The sequence below is a fragment of the Nelumbo nucifera genome, chromosome 4 (genome assembly GCF_055504915.1).
Source record: "Nelumbo nucifera cultivar China Antique chromosome 4, China Antique-T2T, whole genome shotgun sequence".
Taxonomy (NCBI): Eukaryota; Viridiplantae; Streptophyta; class Magnoliopsida; order Proteales; family Nelumbonaceae; genus Nelumbo; species Nelumbo nucifera.
In genome coordinates this window covers 65,471,652-65,494,015 of record NC_142652.1, presented here as the reverse complement: position 1 = coordinate 65,494,015, position 22,364 = coordinate 65,471,652, and the positions used below count along the sequence as shown (strand labels likewise).

Genomic DNA, 22,364 nt, shown 5'->3' with positions numbered 1-22,364 from the left:
TGGACAAGTTTTCAATTTATGTTTGGAGGATATGTGATCTGGTTTAAATGATCCGAGCTTGTGTGTTCGCTGACCAGAATTGGGTCTCTCCCCTCTTAATGCTAATAATAGATTAAATCCTAAGAGCTTGTTTATGACTGTCTATTAATAAGAGAAGCAATCAAAGAGCTTGTTTTGGTTGCTGAGAATTCGAGTAGAGATTGGCTGTTAGAGCTTGTTAATGGCTATAACCAATTTATTCATAAGCAGATGAATTCACCCTTGCATCGATGATCAATGATAAGAATCAATGTTGAACTTATCTCTTCAACTAGAAGCTATCTCCCATCGATTTAATCTTTATCTTATTTTATTTTATTTTCCTTGTCTTTACAACAACCCCCTACTTCGTTTTCTTGGAAATAAATCCACCAAATCCCTGTGGAGATGACCTTGCTCATCATCACTATATACAAAATATTTAATTCGAACATGACTTTTATCATTGGTTGGATTTGACACCCACCAAATTTTGGTGGTACAACAACCCCCCTACTTCGTTTTCTTGGAAATAAATCCACCCAATCCCCGTGAAATCTACTTCTTGCTGTACTTCTAAAAAGAAAGAAAGTCAAAGTCCATATTAAGTCAAGAATTTCTATTTAGAGATAAGGATAAGATTAGATCTGAATTAAGCCTTATCCCATTAGGAAATTGGACTTTCTATTTTTGAGAAAGAACTCCTAAGAGGTGTTGGAAACAACCCCTCCCCCAAAGGCTATAGAAAGGGGGGTGGACAAGCAAGGAGGGCATGATCCATCAGAGCATAAATCCTCCAAGGAAGCAATCGGCAAGCAAGGAGGAAAGAAGCAGAATACGCCCCCTTCATTTAGAAGCTGCGATTTCCCTATGGAGTGTGTGTAAGCTTTTATTTTCTGGTTGAAGGATTAGGGAAGCTTTGATTCTAAAAACATTGTGTGATTTAATTGATTTTATTTCAGTTCATTGTTTATGAGTATTCATATGTTTTCTGCGATTTCTTGTGAGGATTATTTTTATTGATTAAGCGAGAAGGATCCCTTGCTCAGTCGATGAAAATAATCTATGGCCGGTTAAACCATCAATTTCGTATATGATCGCTTGGTTTAATCATTGTGGCAACTAACATAAATTGATTATGGACAAGTTTTCGATTTATGTTTGAAGGATATGTGATCTGGTTTAAATGATCCAAACCTGTGTGTTCGCTGACCAGAATTGGGTCTCTCCCCTCTTAATGGTATTAATAGATTAAATCCTAAGAGCTTGTTTAGAACTATCTATTAATAAGAGAAGCAATCAAAGAGCTTGTTTTGGTTGCAGAGAATTCCAGTAGAGATTGACTGTTAGAGCTAGTTAAAGGCTATAACCAATTTATTCATAAGCAGATGAATTCACCCTTGCATCGACGATCAATGATAAGAATCAAAGCTGAATTTATCTCTTCAACCAGAAGCTATCTCCCATCGATTTAATCTTTATCTTGTCTTATGTCATTTTATTTTCCTTGTCTTTACAACAACCCCCCTACTTCATTTTCATGGAAATAAATCCACGCAATCCCTGTGGTGATGACCTTGCTCATCACTATATACAAAATATTTAATTTGAGTAGGACTTTTATCTTTGGTTGGATTTGACACCCACCAAATTTTGGCACCGTTGCCAGGGATTGGTGTCCTAAGTAAGATTTATTTCCTTTTGCCTGGTTTATGCCTCATTCTTCTCGTGTAGGTGAACTCCAATACGATCCCGAGATCAAAAATACAGTTCGCTGGTTAAGGAAGGAATCCAAGCAATGTCGTAATCAATCGGCATCACTCCCATCTCCCGGGGTGAAGTCGGCAATAGACCTCACCGAGTCATCTAACAACTCTAAAGAAAAGTCATGGTCAACATCGACAAGAGAACTCTTAGAGAGTTAGCTGCACCAGATCTGAATCAACAACCACTCTGCATCGAACATGCAGATCTAACAGTACCTTTTGAACTAAAATCTTGTCTTATCCACTTACTTCCTACTTTTCGTGGACTTTCAGGTGAAGATCCCCACAAACATTTAAAAGAATTTCATGTAGTTTGCTTGAGCATGAAACCTCAAGGTGTTACCGAAGAGCAGATCAAGTTGTGTGCCTTTCCTTTCTCACTAGCTGACAAAGCTAAGGATTGGCTTTACTACTTACCCTCCGGTTCTATCACTACATGGAATGCGATGAATAAGCAACTTCTTGAGAAGTTCTTCCCTGCTTCACAGCTGCTAATATTAGAAAGGAAATTTGTAGGATAAGACAATTCAATGGAGAAACTCTCTATGAGTATTGGGAGAGATTCAAACAACTATGTGCAAGCTGTCCTCAACATCAGATTCCTGATCAATTCCTTATCCAATATTTTTATGAAGGATTATTGCCAATGGATAGGAGTATGATGGATGTTGCAAGTGGAGGTGTGTTGGTGAATAAAACTCCTACTCAAGCAAGGGAACTAATCTCAAACATGGCTGCCAATGCACAACAGTTTGGCAATAGACAAGAGTCCATTCCGAAGAGAGTCAATAAGGTAAGTACTTCTTCCATCGATCAACGATTAGACACCATCACCTCTCTTGTGGAAAAATTGGTAGTCGGCCACGTACAACAAGTAAAGACTTGTGGCATTTGTTCCACTATGGGTCATCCAACCGACTTGTGCCCTACGCTTCAAGATGAACCCTATGAACAAGCCAATGCTGTTGGAGGATTCCCACAAAGTAGATATGATCCCTATTCAAATACTTACAATGCAGGATGGAGGGATCATCCTAATCTTAGCTATAGAGCCAAGCTCTTTTACTTACAACAATATCAAGCTAGACTACTGGCTCCACAATAATCATCCTCCAAACTAGGTATGTCTTCAGAATCAAGTAAGTCAACAATTTCAATTTCAACAGGAGACAAGGACAAGCATCCAAAACCTGGAGAATCAAGTAAGTCAATTAGCAACTGCTTTAAGTCGATTGGAATCTCAAGGATCAGGAAAGCTACCCTCCCAGACCATAGTCAACCCTAAGCAAAATGCTAGTGCGATCACTTTGAGAAGCGGAAAGGAGCTGAATAGACCTAGCAAGGAAGTGCCTAAGAATACAACTGAAGAAGAAATAAGAAAGGAAGCACTACCACCCCAAACTCAAGATCCTAGCCGTAAACAACCTCAAGCCGTAGTGACCACTCCACCTTTTCCTAGCCTATTTGCAAAATCCAAGAAGGAGGAGCAAGACAAGGATATTCTTGAGACATTCCGCAAGGTTCAGCAATCCTCCAAAAGAAATTAGCTCCTGAATGCAAGGATCCAAGTATGTTTACTATCCCTTGTAAGATAGGAAATGTTAAGATTGAAAGAGCAATGTTAGATCTAGGAGCATTCAATAAATGTCATGCCCCGTTCTATCTACACAACTCTGAACCTTGGACCATTAAAAGAAATGGGTGTGATTCTACAACTTGTTGATCGATCCACTACATATCCGAAGGGGGTTTTGGAGGACGTGTTAGTCCAAGTCAATGATCTGGTCTTTCCTGCAGATTTTTATGTAATTGATATGGAAGAAGATGATTCCTCCAATCCAACTCCAATTTTGTTGGGAAGGCCATTTCCTAAGACCTCCAAGACTAAAATCGATGTGCATAAGGGGACACTTCTCGTACACTCAGAGTTACACCACAACTAAATAGTGTGTCAGAGAGGAGGAACGAGACTTTATTGGATATGGTCTGATAACTTCTCATACACTCAGAGTTACCCACATCCTTTTGGGGTTACGCATTAGAGACTGCGTTATATTTGCTGAACCGGGTTCCAATCAAATCAGTTCTGAAGACTCCTTATGAGCTTTGGACCGGTAAGAAACCAAGTGTAAGACACTTTAAGATTTGGGGTTGTCCGGCACACATTAAAAGAACGAGTGTGGACAAATTGGAATCCAAGACTAGCCGTTGCCTATTCGTAGGCTACCCCAAAGGCTCTGTGGGTTACCTATTCTATAACCCTGGAGAATAGAAGGTGTTCTGTACTCGAAATGCCCATTTCTTGGAGGATGATTACATCCTAAACAATCATTGTCATGAAGTTGTTCTTGATGAGGAGAGCTCAGGGGTAGTGGGAGGTGTCCCACAAGTTTCAGGTAATGACCAACCTAGAAGATCAAAACAGGTTTCCAGGCCTCTAGTTTGCTTCGGCTATGACCAGGATAGCTACTTGGTGGAAGCCACGACCAGTGAGGAGGATCCCGCGACTTATATGGAAGCTATGTTGGACATAGATTCCTTCAAGTGGGTAGATGCCATGAGAGCTGAGGTGGACTCAATGGAGACCAATGGAGTCTAGACTTTGGTAGATCCGCCCCTAGGGTAAAAGCAATTGATTGCAAATGGATCTATAAGACGAAGAAGGGCCCCGATGGTAAGATTGAGACCTACAAGGCTCATCTTGTGGCAAAAGGGTAACTCAGAAAGAGGGAATCGATAATGAGGAAACCTTTTTTACCAAGCAATTCAATTGGTAGGACGGAGCATAAGATGCACCTACCAACTAAGCAATTCAATAGTAGGATGGAGCATAAAATGCACCTACTAGCCAATAATTCAAACAGTGGGATGAAGCATAAAATGCACCTACTGACCAAGTAATCCTAAAAGTGAGATAGAGTATAAAATGCACTCACTTCCACCAAGAAGAGAAAAAGGATAAAGAAAGAGGAGATAAAAAAATTGTTTTCCCTAGTTTACTACTTGGTTTGTAGTAGCAAAAAAATTGGATTGGCTAATGGATAAGTCGTGTATAACTTGGTCATGTTAATTTAACGGTTTGCAATAGTTAACCTAGAATATTTGTGTAAAAAGATGAAGGAAGATTGAGTTTAAAGTTTGGTAGAATAGTTTGCTTAGTTTGCTCAAGTTTTGTCTTGCCCGAGGACGGGCAAGGTCTAACTGTGGGGGGATTTGATGAGAATGAAAATTATCATAATTTTATCCCTTAATATTTAGTCTTTTATACTTATTTAGCGCCTAATTGGACTGACTATTCTTATATTTTGATTTAGGGCACGAAAGGAGGCGTTAGGTGAAAAACAAGGCTAATCGGGTAATTTTGCACAGATTTGGCGCCACGTGGTAATTTGGGCATAACTCTCCCACCCGGACTCCGATTGAGATGATTCAAGATGCATTTGAAAGATAAAGAAAAAATCTACAACTTTGGTATTTTGAATTTTGATAGATACAGACTGAAGCAAGGTCAAAATCTGGCCTGAAGTCTCTGTAACCGCACTGGAAATCACGATTTGGGCCGAAAGGAGCTTGCTGCAAAGCCCAGTTCGTAGAGAGTCCCAATTCGCTGGAGAAGACCAGCACAATTCAGCATGCAGTAGTAGGGCCCACTCCATCGTTCCCAATAGAATTCGGCTGAGAGGGAGGTGTGAATCTTTAGAGAGTCTTAACCAGATCTGCTTCTTATTGTATTCCTAAAGAAAGAAAAGAGTCAGAGTCCATCTTTGTTAAAACTTCTAATTAGAGATCAGATCTGAATTAGGCATTATCTAATAGAGAATTGGACTTCTATTTGAAAGAGAACTCCAAAAAGGAGCTGAAAACTGCTCCATCCTAAGGCTATAGGGCAGACTAGCAATCAGAATCACTCAACCTTGGAGATAAGAACTCAGCAAGCAAGGGAGAAAGAAAACAGATTTGGAGCAGCTGAACCTCTCTTCTCTTCTCTTCTCTATTCTCTGATTTTTTTTGAGTTTTCACCATGACCATGCGTGGCTAAACTCTAATACTTGGTCGAAGGAAACGGAAGCCTCAAAATCGAACAAACTGTGAGATCTAATTTGATTTTTATTGTTTGATTTATGCTTTGAATATGGAGTGTTCTTCTATGTCCTTGTTCATGATTGTTTCGTCTGATTGCTAGGAGGCCTACTAGTTTATTATTCGTTACAATCTACTGCTAAATTAGATATCAGATCTGTAATTGTTTGATCCCTCTAATCTGCGAAGCACATCACCCATTATTGAATTTGGAATTCAGCACATCACCCATTCCACTGTTGTGTGGCAACACTGGATCTATGGGAGATTGGTGTTAAAATGTAGCATCAACGAAGAATGTGGCAGACCCATTGACTAAGCCACTGACACAGAAAGTGTTTATGAAACACGTGGAAAGTCTGGGACTCCGGCTTGTACCAGATTGAACCTAAATGCAAGTGGGAGCTGTTAGACAATGTATGCCCTTAGCTCCAATCAAAATGATGTAACTTATGACATTTATTGTAAATGAATAAAGTACATATTTGATTCATGTGATTGTGGTATGTTTCTGTGTAATACCCTTAAACTGGACACATATGAGACACGTGTTAGTTTAGAATCTTCACAGCCGTTGGATCGATCTGGGGAGATCAATCCTGCCAAGGCTGACATTGATGTGCCACCAAGACTCCGGCTTGTCTCAACTGGCAAGGTGAGACCCGAGGTAAATGCAGTGTGGGTTTTCTTGAAACCCTGAACCAGACCAGAATTCCAATATTTCCTTGGACCTTGGAGACTGGTGGGCAAAACTGGAATGTTACACCTGACCCCTAGACTCGATTATGATACTGCACTAGGAGTCGGATTGGACTGTCTTTGATATGCCAATCAGTGAGATCCTTAGAGGGGGTCAAAACCTAGGTATGTTGGGACAGTCCGAGAATTCATATGAGTGGGTGATCATAGTGCAACACTGTTCACTGCAATTGCGAGAGAGGTCCTCTTTTGTGTGGCAGTGTTTGATCATTATGGGCTGAGAGGTTAAGTGTAAGACCATTGAGGGTAATACCTGATGGGCTAATCTTGCATCTACCCATAGTCCTTGGGTTTTTATAAGGTGGTTTGATTTAGGGACAATTTAGTGTAAATGTTGGGCCCATTAAGAGCCCATGGTGATGGACTCAGGGGTTCACTGTTTTCTACAGTGAATTCGCCAGGCCTTGTAACAGAGGCTAGGCTGAACCCATGTGGCTGATGTGTAGATCAATGTTTGGGTCCCACGCCATACAAGGATACCCAACTGGGTAGCAGTTTGGAGGATAAGAGAGCACATGGACTCAATGGGCCTAAAGCCCAATTTGAACTGGTTTAATTTGATTAATTAAAAGAGGGGCAGACCTGGGATTTAGATCAGCAAATAGGATAAGGAGTTATCCCTATCCACTCAGAGAGTCCAGATCCAAGTAAGGATTTGGATTAGGAAATTCCTAATAAGATTAGGAGGGCTGATCTTTATCTGCAGATAAGATAAGGGTCTATCCTTATCTCTTAAATAGAGTCCAGATCCAAATAAAGATTTCGATTAGGAAACTCCTAATAGGATTAGGAGAACCTCTCTTTAAGGCTATAAAAGGACGAAAAGGACATACCCCAGTTCACCTATTCTAATTTCAGATACAAGAGAGAAGACAACTCCAGTGAGAATGACGCCATCTTCTGCTCTAGCCTTCTCCTCCTACTACCACCATTGCCAGCTCGTTCTCCACCTGTAGGAGCGATCAAGAAGCGATCTTGATATCAGTCTTTGGTGAAAAGCTGATATGAAGTCATGCTCACTCACCCTCCATCGATTTATTGCTGAAGAGTTTGGTTCTTGCTGAAGAACCACCTGCTGATTCTACTCCACCCTACGTTGTGTCATCTTCAGTGGGAGCAGTCATTGGCGTTTTCCTGGGGCGTGAACACCTTCATTGGGAGTTACTGTTACTCTGTATCAAGTATATCCCTCTCCTACCTATTGGTTTCAGATCTGGTCTGGTTTAGGGTTCAAGATTGATCCTTAAAAATGCAGTTTTCTAAAACAGGGAATGTGATTCCCAGATGAGAGAGAAATTTTTGAAATTTCACCCTACCTACCTGCAGGGTTCGGCTATCCATATGATGGATCTCTCATCCCTTCATAAAGTACATATTTGATTCATGTTATTGTGGTGTGTTTCTGTGTAATACCCTTAAACTTGACACATATGAGACTCGTGTTAGTTTAGAATCTTCACAGCCGTTGGAACGATCTGGGGAGATCTATCCTGCCAAGGCTGACATTGATGTGCCACCAAGTTGGTTGGGTTGGCTTGTCTCAGCTGCCAGGATGACACCCAAGGGCATGCAGTGTGGGTTTACTTGAAACCCTGAATTGGACCAGAATTCCAGTATTGCCCTGGACCTTGGAGATTAGTGGGCAAAACTGGAATGTTACACCTGACCCCTAGACTCGATTATGATACTGCACTAGGTGAATTACCACGCATGACACCTTGATTAAGTCCGTATATATCACAACTCAAAACATGAAAGTTGTAGAAACTTTCCTTATCTTTCCAACGCATCTTGAATCATCTCCATCGGATTCTGGATAGGGGAGTTATGCCCAAATTACCACGCGGCGCCGAAACTGTCCAGAATTACTCGATTAGCCTTGTTTTCCGCTTAATGCCTCCTTTCGTGTCCTAAATCGAAATATAAGAATAATGAGTCCAATTAGAAATTAAATAAGTATAAAAGACTAAATATTAAGGGATAAAAATATGATAATTTTCATTCTCATCAAGTGACGAATATGAATAAATAAATAAAACAGAAAAAATTCAATGCTAAAACACAAACAATCAAAGTGATCTCTATTTTTTTTTTCGAAAATTCAAAAACAAAATAATGATCACAAGAAGCACAAAAACTGATTAGAAAAACTCCCCGGAAGCAGCGCCAAAATTTGGTGTGCTGTCGTAGGCACCCAAAATTAAAACCTATACACCTAAAAACAAATGCAGTAGTGCGAGTAAGGATTGTTTCCACAGAGAGTATATACCCAAGTTTTTGTGTTGCGTGAACAAAGAAGGAGGAGGGTTTGAGTGTAACGAAAACCAGATTTAGAAAGAAAGAAAATCAAATGAAGAGCAATGCAAATCAAAGTACCAAAATTAATCAAAAGAACAAATCTTGGTCTAAGTCAACATCCACCATCAAAATTTTGCTACCGATCATCGATGTAAAGATATATCAATTCACACTTTGAATATTCACCTTAGGAATTATTTTCCATTCTCTCTTTTTGCAGTTAATTAGAAAACAAGTGATCTACTTAACCCTTACTACTAAACAACCTGAAACAAGTGTTCAAGATTTAATCCAGTAGCAACCTTAAGAATTGGAGATCGATGAAGCTAAACAACACAAGCACAAGAAGTTGCATTTAATTCAGTCGAGTGTTCTTCCTAAGATCTAACAATTTCTGATGTAGCAAATCATTAAACCTAGTTGCTTCACAAATTAGAGGGATCAAACAATTACGGGTCTGATATCTAACCTCGCAGTAGATTGCAATGAATAATAAACTAGTAGGCCTCCCAGCAATCAGACAAGACAATCATGAACATAAACAGAAGAGCATTTGATATTCAAAGCATAAATCAAACAGTAAAAATTAAATTAGATCTCACTGTTTTATTGATTATGAGGCTTCTATTTCCTTCGACCAAGTATCAGAATTTAGCCACGGATGGTCATGGCAGCCTAGGTCTGATTGTTTCTCTCTTCTCTTCTTTTCTTCACTCTATACTTCCCCTTCCCTAAGAGAAGCCTACAAAATCTCCTAAAATTTATCTAGATAACATTCTCCAAGTCTGACTTATCAAGAAAAATATCAAAAATAAGATAAAACAAAGTTCTAATGCAAGTGGGAGAGGGGTGATTTCCGCATATGAAAACGTGTAAGCTAAGGAACATTTCCAACACGTCAGCAGTGCGGTTACAGCTACTTTGGGCCCGATTTTGATCTTGATGCAGCTAGTATCTATTAGACAGTGTACGTCCTTAGCTGCAATCAGAATGATGTACATTATGACATTTATTGTAAATGAATAAAGTACATATTTGATTCATGTTATTGTGGTGTATTTCTGTGTAATACCCTTTAAACTGGACACATATGAGACTCGTGTTAGTTTAGAATCTTCACAGCCATTGGATCGATCTGGGGAGATCTATCCTGCCAAAGCTGACACTGATGTGCCACTAAGTTGGTTGGGGTGGCTTGTCTCAGCTGCCAGGGTGAGACCCAAGGTACATGCGGTGTGGGTTTACTTGAAACCCTGAACCGGACCAGAATTCCAATATTGCTCTGGACCTTGGAGTTTAGTGGGCACAACTAGAATGTTACACTTGACCCCTAGACTCGATTATGATACTGCACTAGGTGTCGGATTGAGTTGTCTATGATATGCCAATCAGTGAGATCCTTAGAGGGGGTCAAAACCTGGGTATGTTGGGACAGTCCAAGAATTCATCTGAGTGGGTGATCATAGTGGCAGGATCAGCCCCTTTGTCGAACAAAGTGAATGATCGGGGATGCACTCTCTCTTATGGAAACCAAAACTGCAGGTAGTTGTTTTCAATCATTGAAATCTATTTTTGCAAAATATATTTATATATGAATATACATATATATATTTATGGTTTCAAAATGTTTGCAAATGGTTTTAATTCCTGGGATCCATGTGAGTAGAGAGTGCAACACTGTTCCTTGCAGTCGAGGGGGAGAGGTCCTCTCTTGTTAGGCAGTGTTTGATCATTATGGGCTGAGAGGTTAAGTGTTAGACCATTGAGGGTAATACCTGACGGGCTAATCTTGGATCTGCCCACAGTCCTTGGGTTTTTATAAGGTGGCTTGACCCAGGTACAATTTAGTGTAAATGTTGGGCCAATTAAGAGCCCATGGTGATGGACTCAGGGGTTCACTGTCTTTTTTAGTGAATTCGGCTAGGCCTTGTAACAGAGGTTGGGCTGAACCCATGTGGATGATGTGTAGATCAATGTTTGGGTCCCATGCCATACAAGGATACCCAACTGGGCAGCAGTTTAGAGGATAAGAGAGCACATGGACTTAATGGGCCTAAAGCCCAATTCAAACTAGTTTAATTTGATTAATTAAAGAGGGGTGGATCTGGGATTTAGATCAGCAGATAGGATAAGGGATTGTCCCTATCCACTCAGCGAGTCCAGATCCAAATAGAGATTTGGATCAGGAAACTCCTAATTAGATTAGGAGGTCTAATCTTTATCTGCAGATAAGATAAGGGATTATCCTTGTCTCTTAAAGAGAGTCTAGATCCAAATAAAGATTTGGATTAGGAAACTCCTAATAGGATTAGGAGAACCTCTCTTTAAGGCTATAAAAGGAGGAAGAGGGCGAACCCCAGTACACTCATTCTGATTATAGAAACAAGAGAGAAGATAGCCACAATGAGACTGACGCCATCTTCTGCTCTTGCCTTCTCCTCCTACTGCCGCCATTGCCAGTTCGTTCTCCACCTGTTGGAGCGATCAAGAAATGTTCTTGATATCAATTTTTGGTGAAAAACTGATCTGAAGTTGTGCTCACTCACCCTCCATAGAATTCTTGTTGAAGAGTTCGGTTCTTGTTGAAGAACCACTTGCTGATTCTGACCCTACGCTGTGTCATATTTAGTGGGAGCAATCTTTGGCATTTTCCTTGGGCGTGAACAACTTTATTGGGAGTTACTGTTACTCTGTATCAAGTATATCCCTCTCCTACCTATTGGTTTCAGATCTGGTCTGGTTTAGGGTTCAAGATTGATCCTTGAAAATGCAGTTTTCTAAAATAGGGAATGTGATTCCCAGATGGGAGAGAAAGAAATTTTGAAATTTCACCCAACCTACCTGTAGAGTTCGGCTATCCATATGATGGATCTATCATCACTTCAGTGGTATTAGAGCCTAGGTTCAAATCTTGAACCATAATTGATCAGATCTGAAACTGCGCAAATGGGCAGAAGGCGTTCTACCCGATTTGCGCAGATTACTGATTTTCTGGGAAATTGGTTCCCAGATTAAGAGCTGTTGATATGAAATTAAATCTTTATAAATCCAAATTATATTTAGCATGGTTCTTTATATTTTTCTTGATTTATGGGTTGTTCGTACAGTGGAGATCGAAGTCTTTATTGGCGTAGGAAATCTGCGATTTTGTAGTTCTTTTATATTTGGTCTGTAATTAATTTTTTTTTTAATTTTTAGACTGAATGTATAGGAATTCGATCTGATGTAATATTAATAGAAAATCAGGGTTTTTCTATTTTATTTTATTCAAGATCGAAGCTGATTGCGTAGAGGAAGGAGATTTCGCAGATTGAGATTTCGCTATCTATGATTTGCAATTGGAGAAGCTGCAAACTGAAATCTAACATCTATTTTGCAGGGTAGCAGATGTGCGAACAGCCCTAGTACTAATTCTTGATTGTCTTTAATCAGTAATTTAATTTCAGATCAATTCTTGAATTGAAAATCAAACCCTAGATGGGGTTGTTCTCAGCCCTAATTTCCCACTCTTGGGTCAAGAGATAGATATTTAATTGCAAGACCTAATTCGGTCCACACCTGTAAAGCTTGGTTTAAAGTGTTAAAACTGCTTAAGCCCACTAACTACATAAAAGCTATATGGGCCGAAATGCTCTTTGCTATTTAGCCCATATACCAAGATAATATTAATCAGTAAAATTATGGATAATTATGGGCTTTAATAATGGGCTCTACAGATATTAATTGATTAGAATTCTATCCCTGCATGTGATGTATGGATGTGTGATGTGCAACGTTCATGGGCCATAAGTACTTGGCCCATGAGATACGACAGTGGCTCTAAAGGGATGAGAGATCCATCATATGGATAGCCGAACCTTGTAGGAAGGTAGGGCGAAATTTCAAAAATTTCTCTCTCTCCCATCTAGGAATCGCATTCCCTGCTTTAGAAAATCAGTATTTTCAAGGATCAATCTTGAACCAAGAACCGAACCAGATTTAAAACCAAAAAGTAGGAGAGGGATATACCTAATATGAAGAAATAGTATCTCCAATGAAGGTGTTCACGCCCAAAGAAAATCTCCAAAGACTGCTCCCACTAAAGATGACACAGTGTAGGGTGGAGTCGAATCCGCAGTGTTCTTCCCAAGAACCGAACCATTCAGCAAGAATTCGATGGAGGCTATGAGCACAACTTCAGATCATCCTTTCTCCAAAGACTGGTATCAAGAACTATTCTTGATCGCTCCTACAAAACTAGAAATCATACTGGCAGTAGGCGGCAACTGGAGGAGAACGTAGGGAGAAGATGGCGTAGTCACACTGTTGCTGTCTTTTCTCTATGTGATCTAAGATCTGATGTCTGGGGCTTTGAGATGTTTTTGGAAGAACTAAATGGTTCGCCCTCTCCTCCTTTTATAGACTTAAAGATATTAGCTCCTAATCCCAATAGGAGTTTCCTGATTCAAATCCTTATTTGAATCTGGGCTCTCTTTAAGTGATAACAATAAATCCTTATCTTATCTGCAGATTAGATCAGCTCTCTCCTAATCTCATTAGGAGGTTTCCAGATCCAAATCTCTATTTGGATCTAGACTCTCTGAGTGGATAGGGATAACTCCCTATCCAATCTTCTGTTCCAAATCCCAGATTTGTCCTTATTTAATTAATCTAACTAAACCAGTTCGAAATGGGCTGCCCAGTTGGGCTTCTTTGTATGGCGTGGGACCCAAACATTGATCTACACATCAGCCACATGGGTTTAGCCTAACCTCTATTACAAGGCCTGGCCAAATTCACTGTTATGGGCAGTGAACCCCTGAGCCCATCACCATGGGCTCTTAATGGGCCCAACACTTACACTAAGTGGTCTCTGGGCCAAACCACCTTATAAAAACCCAGGGACTGTGGGCAGATGCAAGATTAGCCCATTAGGTATTACCCTCAATGGTCTTACACTTAACCTCTCAGCCCATAATGATCAAACACTGCCCAACAAGAGAGGACCTCTCCCTCGACTGCAAGGAACAGTGTTGCACTCTCTACTCATGTGGACCCCTGTTTGATGCTTTTCCAACAAACAACACACGATCCTATCGTGAAAATGTTCCCAGATGTAGATTTTCTATCATCTAGATCCGACTGAAAATCGACATCAGTATACCCCTGGATCTATAGTGAGTTACCATCAAATACTAGACAAAACTCTTGTCCTTCGAAGGTACTTAGGTATGTTTTTCACAGCAGTCCAGTGCTCTTGCCCTGGGTTGGCCTGGAATCTGCTTATCACACTCACTGCCTGAGCAATGTCAGGACGAGTGCACAACATGGCATACATGATGCTCCCTACAGCTGAGGCATAGGGAACATCCTTCATGCCCTCAATCTCCTCAGAAGTCTTAGGAGACATCTTCTTGGATAAAGTGACTCCGTGCCAGAAAGGAACATTTCCTTTCTTGGAGTTCTCCATTCTGTATCACATGACTATTTTGTCAATGTAAGCAGATAGGGATAATCCTATTATCTGCTTTGATCTATATCTATAGAGTCTAAGACCCAATACATAGGAGGCTTCTCCAAGATCTTTCATGGAGAATTATTGTGAAAGCCATACTTTCACCGTAGTCAACAATCCTACATCATTCCCAATGAGTAGAATGTCGTCTACATACAGAACCAAGAACGTAACCTTGTCTCCACTGGACTTCCGATAAACATAGGGCTAATCTGGTTTTTACTCAAAGTCAAACCTTTTGATAGTAGAGTCAAACCGGATGTTCCAACTCCTAGAAGCTTGCTTAAGTCCATATATGTATCTATTTAATTTACATACCATGTGTTCCTGACCCGCAGCTATGAAACCTTACGGTTGCTGCACATAGATATCTTCAGTAAGATCTCCATTTAGGAACACAGTTTTGACATCAATCTGCCAAATCTCGTAGTCATGGTATGCTGCTACAGGTAGCAGGATCCTATTGGATTTAAGCATGGCCACGGGCGAAAAGGTTTCCTCATAATCGATGCCCTCTTTCTGAGTATACCCCATTCACCACCAGACGAGCTTTGTAGGTCTCAACCTTACCATCGGGGCCCTTCTTCCTCTTATAGATCCATTTGCAACCAATTGCTTTTACCCCGGGGGGTGGATCTACTAGAGTCCAGACTTCATTGGTCTCCATTGAGTCCATCTCAGCTCTCATGGCATCTACCCACTTTTCAAGGAATATATGTCCAACATAGCTTCCACATAAGTCACAGGATCCTCCTCACTAGTCATAGCTTCCACCAAGTAAGTATCCTAGTCATAGCCGAAACGGACTAGTGGCCTGGAAACCCGGGTAGATCTTATAGGTTGGTCAATAACTGGAACCTGTGGGACACCTCCCACTACTCCTGAGCTCTCCTCATCAAGAACAATTTCCTGATGATGGTTGTTCAGGATGAAATCATCCTCCAAGAAATGGGCATTTCGACTATAGAACACCTTCTCTTCTCCCGGGTCATAGAATACGTAACACACAGAGCCCTTGGGGTAGCCTACGAATAGGCAACGACTAGTCTTGGATTCCAATTTGTCCGCATTCATTCTTTTAAATTGCGCAGGACAACCCCAAATCTTCAAGTGTCTAACACTTGGTTTCTTTCCGGTCCAAAGTTCATATGGAGTACTCGGAACCGATTTGGTTGGAACCCGATTCAGCACGTATATCGCAGTCTCCAATGCATAACCCCAAAAGTTTGTGGGTAACTCTGTGTGTACGAGAAGTGACCGGATCATATCTTATAAGGTCCTATTCCTCCTCTCTGAAACACCATTTAGTTGTGGTGTAGCAGGAGGAGCTAACAGTGATACTATCCCATTGACCTTTAAGTAGTCCATGAATTCATTAGAGAGATACTCACCACCTCGATCTAATCGAAGGGTCTTAATTTCTCTCCCTAACTGTTTCTCGACCTCTTGTCTGAACTCTTTGAACTTTTAAAATGATTCAGACTTTTGTCTCATTAGGTACACGTAACCATACCGAGAATAATCATCGGTGAATGTAATAAAATGCACGTGCTGGTTATGAGTCCTAACACTCAGTGGACCACATACATCACTATGTATAAGGTCAAGCGTGCCTGTACATCTTTCAAGCTTACCGTTAAATGGTTGTTTCGTCATCTTACCCTGAAGGCGAGGCATTCAAGGTGAATGCTGATTAAAAATTCAATTTGATTTGCTCTTTAGTTACCCCCATGGGTTTCATAATCGTGCATACCACATGCAGCTCCTTCAAATGCTTGTGAGGATCCTCACCTGCAAGACCATGAAAAGTGGGCAAGAGATGTATCAGTCCAGATTTCAATTCAAAATTAGCATCAACATCTAAAACAGGAAAAATTATGCATAAGGGTTGTTGATTCAAATCAGGTGCGGCAAGCTCTTTCAAGGTTCGGTTCCCATCCATGATTTCCACCTTTCTCAAATTAGAACTACCAATAGATAGGGAATCAAAGTCAGGATCGTTCTCTTCAGAATGACTCCGAGCTTCCCTCCTTAACCTGCGCAAAGTCCCCTCTATTTCTGGATCGAACTACAAATCACCTTTCTTAGAGAATCGAGTTACAGGCATTAATCAAGGAAACCCTAATAAACCATGAACGACATACCATAAAAAAATAAAAAAATCTAGAATAAATAAATAAAACAAAAAATACTCTACAAAATTTTTTTTTTCGAAAATTTCAAGAAACTACAAAATGATCACGAGAAGCACAAAAACTGATTAGAAAAACTCCCCGACAACGGTGCCAAAATTTGGCGTGCCGTCGTAGGCACCCAAAAATTAAACCTATACTCGTAAAAATAAATGCAATAGTGCTTTTAAGGATCATTCCCACAGAGAGTATCTAACCTAAATTATGTTTTGCGTGAACAAAGATGGAGTGGGGGTTGTATGTAACGAAAACCAGAATTAAAAGAAAGAAAATCAGAATTAAAAAGAATGAAATTTAAATGGGAAACAAGGCGATTCAGAGTGTTGAGACTAATCAAAAGAACGAATCTTGGTCTAGGATAACATCCACCATCAGAATTTCACTACTGCTCATCGATGCAAAAATAAATCAATTCAAACTTTGAATACTCATCGTAGGAATTGGTTTTCTATATCTCCCTATCATAGTTAATCAGAAAACAAGCGATCCTCTTAACCCTTACTACTGAACAACCCCTACACAAGCGTTAAAGATTTAATCCAGCAATAGCCTTAAGCATTAGAGATCGATGAAGCTAAACAACACAAGCACAAGCGGTTGCATTTAATTCAGTTGAGTGTTCTTCCTAAGATCTAACAATTTCTGACACAGCAAATCATTAAACTCAAGAAACTAGTAGGCCTCCTAGTAATAAACTTGTAGATTAGAGGGATCAAACAATTACAGGTTTGATATCTAATCTAATAGTAGATTGTAACGAATAATAAACTAGTAGGCCTCCTAGTAATCAGACGAAACAATCATGAACAAGAACATAGAAGAACATTCGATATTCAAAGCATAAATCAAACAATAAAAATCAAATTAGATCTCACAATTTGGTGGATTTTGAGGCTTTTGTTTCCTTCGACCAAGTATTAGAGTTTAGCCATGCATGGTCATGGTGAAAACTCATGAAAAATCAGAGAGTAGAGAAGAGAAGAGAAGAGAGGTTTGGCCGCCCTAATCTGCTTTCTCCCTTGCTTGCTGAGTTCTTGTCTCCAAGGTTGAGTGATTCAGATTGCTAGTCCGCCCCCCTTTATATAGCCTTAGGAGGGAGCAGTTTTCAACTCCTTTTAGGAGTTCTCTTTCAAATAGAAGTCCAATTCCCTATTAGATAATGCCAAATTCAGATCTGATCTCTAATTAGAAATTTTAACAAAGATGGACTCTGACTTTTTTCTTTCTTTAGGAATACAATAAGAAGCAGATCTGATTGAGACTCTCTAGAGATTCACGCCTCCCTCTCAGCCGAATTCTATTGGGAATGATGGAGTGGGCCCTACTATTGCATGCTGAATCATGCTGGTTTTCTCCAGTGAACTGGGGCTCTTTGCGAACTAGGCTTTGCTGCAAGTTCCTTTCAGCCCAAATCATGATTTCTAGTGCGATTGTAGAGAATTCGGGCCCGATGTGGACCTCGATTCATTCTGTATCTATCAAACATCAAAACATAAAAGTTGTAGAGTTTTTTCTTATCTTTCCAACTCATCTTGGATCATTTCAATTAGAGTCCGGATGGGAGAGTTATGCCCAAATTACCATGCGGCGCCGAAACTATGCAAAATTACCCGATTAGCCTTGTTTTTCACCTAACGCCTCCTTTCATGCCCTAAATCGAAATATAAGAATAGTGAGTCCAATTAGGCACTAAATAAATATAAAAGACTAAATATTAAGGGATAAAAATATGATAATTTTCATTCTCATCAAATCCCCCCACACTTAGACCTTGCCCGTCCTCGGGCAAGACAGAAATTAAGCAAACTAAGCTAATTATTGTACCAAACATTAAACTCAATCTTCCTTCATCTTTTTCCACAAATATTCTAGGTTAACTATTACAAACCGTTAAATCAACACTACCAAGTTATACATGACTCATCCATCAACCAATCTAGTTTTTGCTACTACAAACCATGTAGTAAACTAGGGAAAACAATTTTTTTTTTCTTTTTTATCTCCTTTCTCTTTTTCCTTTTTCTCTTTGGTGGAAGTGAGTGCATTTTATGCTCCATCTCACTTTAGGATTACTTGGTTAGTAGGTGCATTTTATACTCCATCCCACTATTTGAATTACTAGCTAGTAGGTGCATTTTATGCTTCATCGTACTATTGAATTGCTTGGTCGTATGTGCATTTTATGCTCCATCCTACCAATTGTAGCAATGGTAAAATATTTACCCTATTTACTTAAACCTGGACTTAGGACTAGCTTAAAAAGGGGATGGCTTCAGGTGAATCCTATATTCCCTAATCATATTTCTTTACTAAGTTCACAAGAAAGACTAAATATTAAGGGATAAAAATATGATAATTTTCATTCTCATAAAATCCCCCCACACTTAGACCTTGCCCGTCCTTGGGCAAGACAGAATTTAAACAAACTAATCAAACTACCAAACATTAAACTCAATCTTCCTTCATCTTTTTCCACAAATATTCTAGGTTAACTATTGCAAACCATTAAATCAACACGACCAAGTTATATAGGACTCATCCATCAACCAATCCAATTTTTTCTACTACAAACCAGGTAGTAAACTAGGGAAAACAATTTTTTTTTCTTTTTTATCTCCTCTCTCTTTTTCCTTTTTCTCTCCTTAGTGGAAGTGAGTGCATTTTATGCTCCATCTCACTTTTAGGATTACTTGGTTAGTAGGTGCATTTTATGCTCCATCCCACTGTTTGAATTACTAGCTAGTAGGTGCATTTTATGCTTTATCCTACTATTGAATTGCTTGGTCGGTATATGCATTTTATGCTCCATCCTACCAATTGTAGCAATGGTAAAATATTTACCCTATTTACTTAAACTTAGACTTAGGACTAGCTTGAAAAGGGGATGGATTCAGGTGAATCCTATATTCCCTAATCATATTTCTTTACTAAGTTCACAAGAATTGTCCCAGAACACTGTTTCAATTGATTCCAAAAGAGTTGAGTTTTTTTTTATTTCAAAGCATACAGAAAAACACAATCAAATTTCAAAATGCACCCTAAATTCTAACCTAAATCCCCTCCCCCACACTTAAAACTTACATTGTCCCCAATGTAAGGTACAATGCAAAGAGAAGGTGGAAATAACTAAACTATAAATGCAAAAACAAGAAGAAAAATAAACTTCCATGTTTTTAATCATCATAAACCGGATCCTCTAACTCTTGTAGTTAAAACTTCCGATGTTCTCCCCTTTCATCCATCATGGGTGGGTTCAAATCTGGAATAGGGGCCTGTAGAACAGAGGGTAACGGTCTCCCATTAGAAATCAACAACATAATATAAGGAGCATTACCTGACTGTTGTAACTCTGGAGAATCATTTAATGTTGCAACAGTTTCCTGCAAATCAGCATTCAATGTTGACTCATCTTTCTCAAGATGCTTACTAATGGAAATTTATAATCCATCATTCCCATCAAGTTCAAAAACTTCTTGTGCTAAATAATCAATCTCATCAACAAAATAAACAGGATTATCATCAGCAGGATATTTCATGGCATCATAAATATTAAACTTAGCAATCTTACCATCAAATTCCATGGTGAGTGTGTCACTATAAACATCTATCTTAGTCTTGCATGTTTTTAAAAATGGCCTTCCTAGCAAAATAGGAGTGGTTTGATCACCATTATCCATATCAAGCACATAAAAATCAGTAGGAAAAACCAAATCATTTACTTTCACAAGAACATCCTCAACTACACCCTTAGGATAGGCATTAAATCTATCAGCCAATTGAATCACTACACCAGTCTTATTCAAAGGTCCAAGTTTCGAAGAAGCATATATAGAATATGGCATGACATTGATAGAAGCTCCTAAGTCTAGCATGGCCTTCTCAATTCTAGTGTTACCTATCATGCAAGGGATAGTGAACATACCTGGATCTTTGCACTTTGTAGGGAGTTTTCTTTGAATGACTGCAGAAACATTCTCCCCTACTCTCACCTTTTTACATCCTTTTAGTTTATGTTTCCTCTCATGTGTACATAATTCTTTCAGGAATTTAGCATAATGAAGTACTTGTTTAATAGAATCTAAGAGTGGAATGTTTACCTAGCATCTACGAAAAGTTTCATAAAAATCTTTGAACTGCTCATCTTTCCTAGAACCAGCTAAAGCATTAGGAAAATGAGGTATCGATTTATAATCAGAAAAGGGTGGTAACTTGCACTTAGGTACTTCATCATCATTGGGAGTGATGTCTTTCTCCTTTTCTTGATTCGACAATGCGAGGGCTGCCCTTGCTGGAGTTTCAACCTCTTTACCACTTCTCAAAATGATTGCACTTACATTTTCTCTTGGATTCACAACCGTTTGAGAGGGTAATTTCCCCGAACTTTGTGCCTCTAACCGACTAATTGCGGTTGCCATCTGGCCCATATGATTATCCAAGTGTTGGATACTAGCCCTTGTCTCTTACTAAAATTGTTTCATTTCCTGTTGAAATAGCAAAGTATTAGTGGCAAGAGATTTGACAATATCCTCTAAAGACATACCTGAATTAGAAGTTTGGCCTGGCTGTTGTTTTGGGGGTATGGCTGATATTGCTGGAAAATTGGGTGATTTTGCGGGTTCCCATAGCTGAGATTGGGCTGATCCCTCCATCCCAGATTGTATGTGCTCGAGTAGGAATCATACTTCCTCTGTGGTTGCCCCGGAAAACCACCCGCTACATTTACTTGCTCAACGGGCTCCTCTTGAAGAGTTGGGCACATATCGGTTGGATTCCCTACTACCGAACATATCCCACAAGCCTTCACCATTTTCATGTTACCTACGGCCATTTGACGGACAAGAGAGGTCAGACTCGCAATTTGTTGTTCAAGGGAAGAGATATTTACCTCATTAGCATACTTTGATGGAGGGTTAAGCCTATAGCCAAACTGTTGAGAGTTGGCCACCATATTTGCAATCAGATTTCTCACGGCCTTGGGAGTTTTATCTACTAAAGCTCCTCCACTAGCAGCATCAATTATGCTCCTATCAGTGTAGCTGCTCGCTGATTTGATGATGGGGGCAGCTTGCACATAATTTCTTAAAATGTTCTCTGTATTCATGTAGGGACTCCCTGTTGCATTGCCTTATATTGCAAATTTCTTTTCTGATGTTGGTCGCCCTTGAAACTGGGAAGTACTTCTCTAAGAATAGCCTCTTCATCTTGTACTATGTGGTAACACTTCTGGAGGGTAGATAATAGAGCCAATCCTTAGCCGAATCCTTTAGAGAGAATGAAAAGGCTCTCAATTTGATTTGCTCTTCAATTACCCCCATGGGTTTCATACTCGTGCATACCACATGCAGCTCCTTCAAATTTTTGTGAGGATCCTCACTTGCAAGACCATGAAAAGTGGGCAAGAGATATATCAGTCCAAATTTCAATTCAAAATTAGCTTCAACATCTAAAGCAGGAAAAATTATGCATAAGGGTTGTTGATTCAAATCAGGTGCGGCAAGCTCTTTCAAGGTTCGGTTACCATCCATGATTTCCTCCTTTCTCAAATCAGAACTACCAATAGATAGGGAATCAAAGGCTGGATCGTTCTCTTCAGAATGACTCCGAGCTTCCCTCCTTAACTTGTGCAAAGTCCCCTCTATTTCCGGATCGAACTGCAAATCACCTTTCTTAGAGAATCGAGTTACAAGCATTAATCAAGGAAACCCTAATAAACCATGAACGACATACCATAAAAAAAAATAAAAAAAAAATCTAGAA

The 22,364-nt window shown here is 39.6% G+C and overlaps 2 protein-coding genes across 2 annotated transcripts; both read right to left on the bottom strand.

Annotated features, from left to right (window-relative positions):
• Positions 1-20,044: 20,044 nt before the first annotated feature.
• LOC148800647 (uncharacterized) lies at positions 20,045-20,449 on the bottom strand. Its single transcript, XM_088903812.1, has one exon. It carries the CDS (start codon positions 20,447-20,449, stop codon positions 20,045-20,047), a length of 405 nt encoding a protein of 134 aa, XP_088759938.1.
• Positions 20,450-20,704: 255 nt separating this feature from the next.
• Positions 20,705-21,708, bottom strand: LOC104590328 (uncharacterized). Its single transcript, XM_010248944.2, has 2 exons — positions 21,148-21,708; positions 20,705-21,022 (listed from the first exon to the last, which is right to left on the bottom strand). Exons 1-2 carry the CDS (start codon positions 21,706-21,708, stop codon positions 20,705-20,707), a joined length of 879 nt encoding a protein of 292 aa, XP_010247246.2.
• Between the last annotated feature and the right edge of the window lie 656 nt (positions 21,709-22,364).

What these genes read in the sequence shown, in the direction of transcription:
- LOC104590328 (XM_010248944.2), bottom strand. Translation starts at nt 21,708, where the DNA reads ATGAATACAGAGAACATTTTAAGAAATTATGTGCAAGCTGCCCCCATC. An exon ending in AGGCCAAACTTCTAATTCAG is followed by an intron (nt 21,023 to 21,147) that starts GTATGTCTTTAG and finishes CATATGGGCCAG; the next exon opens with ATGGCAACCGCAATTAGTCG.
- LOC148800647 (XM_088903812.1), bottom strand. Translation starts at nt 20,449, where the DNA reads ATGCCATATTCTATATATGCTTCTTCGAAACTTGGACCTTTGAATAAG.